At 50.4% G+C, this 3,539-nt stretch overlaps 1 protein-coding gene across 1 annotated transcript; it reads right to left on the bottom strand.

Annotated features, from left to right (window-relative positions):
• Positions 1-1,262: 1,262 nt before the first annotated feature.
• LOC149991318 (spindlin-2-like) lies at positions 1,263-2,312 on the bottom strand. Its single transcript, XM_090264477.1, has one exon. It carries the CDS (start codon positions 2,310-2,312, stop codon positions 1,539-1,541), a length of 774 nt encoding a protein of 257 aa, XP_090120603.1. The 3' UTR covers positions 1,263-1,538.
• Between the last annotated feature and the right edge of the window lie 1,227 nt (positions 2,313-3,539).

Here is a 3,539-nt window from a genome sequence, read left to right as displayed (position 1 = left end):
CCAACCACCACACCTCTATGTGTCAGTACAGAGTCGAAGAAGTTTCTTACACCGAGCCACAAATCCCAGCCTGACTGCCTGATTCCATCTATTTCACCTGGAAACAACTTCCATCAATGCTCCCCATGTGCTTATGGGAAGGGGCAAAACTAGCTGGGAGGTCCCTGTGAAGGGTCAGTAGCCACGCAGTTTGTTAGGGTATAGCCAACAAATGGTGCTTCTGGAAGCAGCAGACCTCAACTTGAAGCACTGGGTGGAGCCACCTCTGGATTTAGGCAACTACTGAGAGAAGCATGGACTGTCGTGTCCCATTCCCTGGAGGGAAATAGCAGGCTCAATCCTCTGATGCCACTTCTCCATAGGGAGGCAAAGTACAGTCCAGCAGGTGGAAGAACAGGGAAGGGACTGCTATACCTGAGTCCAGCAAGGGTCACAGGAATTGTTTATACATCATAGAGTAAAGAACCCTTCAGGTCCAAGATTTATTGCACCTGGATTCTCTGGGAAACGTGAGGCCAGTCACAGCCCCATGCTTAAGTGTGCGCTGTCATAACGTGTGTTTGTGCTCAGTGTTGGGGGCTCTGCTTTGCAGTTGTGGCACGAATTCCCTGAAATAAAAGTTTTAGGTATAAACTTGGCTGCTGCTTAACCCCTGAGTCATCCCTGTCAATCCATCTGGTTTCTTTGACAGTGCCACATCTTTAGTGAACAGAGGCAGGGACAGCATTGCGGATACTGTCAGAAGTCCAACCTTTCCCTGCACCTTTCCATCTCTCATGGGCCCCACTGCCCACACCTCTTTTTCTCAACTTCTCACTCCCTTGGTCAGTCTTCCTTCTCAGAATTCCTTCCTCAGTGTCCCTGCCGCTTTGGCCCCTCACACATGCATAGACCCTCTCTTTGAACCCTTTAGCCTCTCCCCAAGTCCCTGACAACTTTGTATTAATCCCCCCTGCTCTGGATTTCTTCTAAGCTTCTCTGTGCCCCTCTCTACTCAATTTACTCTGTTTCCTCTAAGCCCCAAGAACTCCCTCTCCCTCTGTTGTTCTTTACCTCCTTCCAGCTGGGTGCCTCCCCTTCCTAAGACATCCCTCCCCCAGGAGACTCCCATTTCTGGCCCCTCACTACCTCTTCCTGAGCAGTCTCCTCCCCTTTCCCCTCCCCCCACAGCCCTCCTCTAGTTCCTTCTCCTCCCCCCTCCCCAGACCAGGCCAGCTAAGTCCTATTCCATTTTTAGATGACTAGTTATGATACTAGCTGAACTTTATTCACAGCCTGAATTTACAGCTGTCCCTTCCTTTCACACCCCATCCACCAAACACACCCAATCTGTTCAACATGATAAAGTCCTTACACACAGCAAGCATGTCATGTCCACATACATTTGTATTTTTCAGAACAAATCAACAGTTATGCTGGCAAAGATGCTGAATTAATGGGGCCCCTTAAGCTCCCCATACACTGAAAAGCAACATCATTTTGCACGTCAACAAAGTACACATCTGTTTTCACAAGTGTGGCTAATTGTACCCTAACAGTTAGGACTTTTTCACCAAATCGTAGACATAGATATGGAAGTCATCATCAAACTTGATGAAATACACAGAGGGTTTGGCTTCTACTTGGTGAATGACCATGCCGATCCGTTTGGAACCATCTTCTTTGGTATATTCCACATGTTTACCTATCAGGCCATCTACAACTCCTCCTGGTTCCCTCTCTGCTGGAGGAGACTCACTGGACTCTGGCATGATACGGAGGTCTCCTTCTTTATAATCACCTAGAAGCTGGCACATGTACAAGACAGGATCTTTCTCATAGGTAATATAAAACCAGGCTTTCATGATTGGTGCTTGGGCTAGGACCATGCCTCTCCATTCATTCTTAGAACCATGCTCTCCCTCAAACATATGTTCCACAGCTTTACCAATTATGGTATTTGCAAGGTTTGCATCACTGACTTGAGATGACACCATCTTGTCAGGAAGAATTTTAAGAGACAAAACTCTTTCATCTCTGTGAAGTTCCAGTCCATAGACACAGTCAATGCCATCATATTTCACCAGATAAAGAGAGGGATTTATAGGCACCTGATCCAGAACGGTTCCTTTCCACTGGGTGACGGGCTCGTCGCCTTCCTTCCATCCATGTGAAATTCTGCAGCCCACGATGTTCCTGCGGGGCTGGGACAAAGGTCTGCCCCTCTTCTTTTGGAAGGTTTTTTTCTTCGTCATGTTTGCAGACCCAGTGGCCCGTCCCACTGGTGCCCTGGCTTGTTGCCTTTGGGCTTCCTGTGCGTTGGGGGTCGTCATACCTGCAGTGGGAGGAGAGAAGATGAGAGAAGAGGATGTAAGAAGACACTCATTATGCCATCAGGTGAAGTTCTCCAAACAGGAACGTCTCTATGTACCCTGCCCTGGCAACTAAAATTTCTCTATGAGGCTGGAATCACTGCTGGAAATGCTGGCGGCGTGCCTGCAAGTGCTCTCCCCTGTGGGTTCCTTTAGGCTGTAGGGAAGGGCAGCAGCAGCAGTGGTGCTGGCCGTGGTTAGGAACTCCGCAGGGAGCGGGGGATAGGCTACCTCCGTGTTCAGAGTCCCCTGCCTCTCCTGCCCGCCACTGGTGCCCACTGTCTAAATCCCCATGCAAAGCGCCTATCTCTCTCCAGCTTTGACCCTCAGAGAGTCACTGTCCTCCAGCCCCGAACGCCCCAGCCTGCTGCCCACACCCCCCCAAAGACCTCCAGTTGCTTTCCTGGCACCCAGCAACCTCACTTCAATTTCCTGCCTGTGTCCTTAAAGCCACCCCTTTTCCTAGCCCAATGCACTTTGCCACCCCAGCCTCACTCGGGCTCGGTGTCCACCCCCTGTCTCACCAATGACCTTGGCCTGCCTGGCGTCCACCGCCCGGGATCGCGGGCCTCACGTGCCCAAATCAGACACCTCACTCCTGCCTGCGCTGTGAGCCTGTGTGGAACGAGGATTAGCGGGCGCCGAGCAGGGAGCTTGCTGAAGCTGGGTGGAGAGGATCCGGAGACAGGGAGCGTGTCTAGGAGGCGGCGGGGCAGGCGAAGAGGATGGTGGCTGTGTCTCCAGCACTGTGCTTGGGGGACCTCTGCCTCCTTGTGGGCAGCAGACACCCTTCTGCCACATCGGGATCCCACCGGCCACTACTGCGGCAGCAGTCTCCTCTCTCTTTCCGAATAAGACTAATCTCTTAGTCTTTTGTCAGTAAAGAGGTCTCTCTTTCGTACTATAAACTGCACAGGCAGTCTTCTTTACCTACGAAAAAAACCTAGGCTGCTCCTCCCTGTTCCAAAATTCACACCTGTGTGACCCGTTGGTGGTCCTGTTTTCTTCTCCTCCCACTTCCAACCTCTTAGGCTCTCTAGCTTCACCCCTCAGTTCCCTGCTAGAGTTGTTTTCCATATTTAACACATTCCTCACATATCTGCATACACACATATTCACACAGAAATACCTTACCTTTCTCAAAACATATATGGATACAGAAATCATTTATATTCATGCACAAATATA

Source organism: Furipterus horrens, unplaced genomic scaffold (genome assembly GCF_987537825.1).
Source record: "Furipterus horrens unplaced genomic scaffold, mFurHor1.1.pri manual_scaffold_17, whole genome shotgun sequence".
Classification (NCBI taxonomy): Eukaryota; Metazoa; Chordata; class Mammalia; order Chiroptera; family Furipteridae; genus Furipterus; species Furipterus horrens.
This window is presented reverse-complemented; position numbering and strand designations above follow the sequence as displayed.

Coding starts and splice junctions, on each gene's coding strand:
- LOC149991318 (XM_090264477.1), bottom strand. CDS start 2,312: ATGACGACCCCCAACGCACAGGAAGCCCAAAGGCAACAAGCCAGGGCA.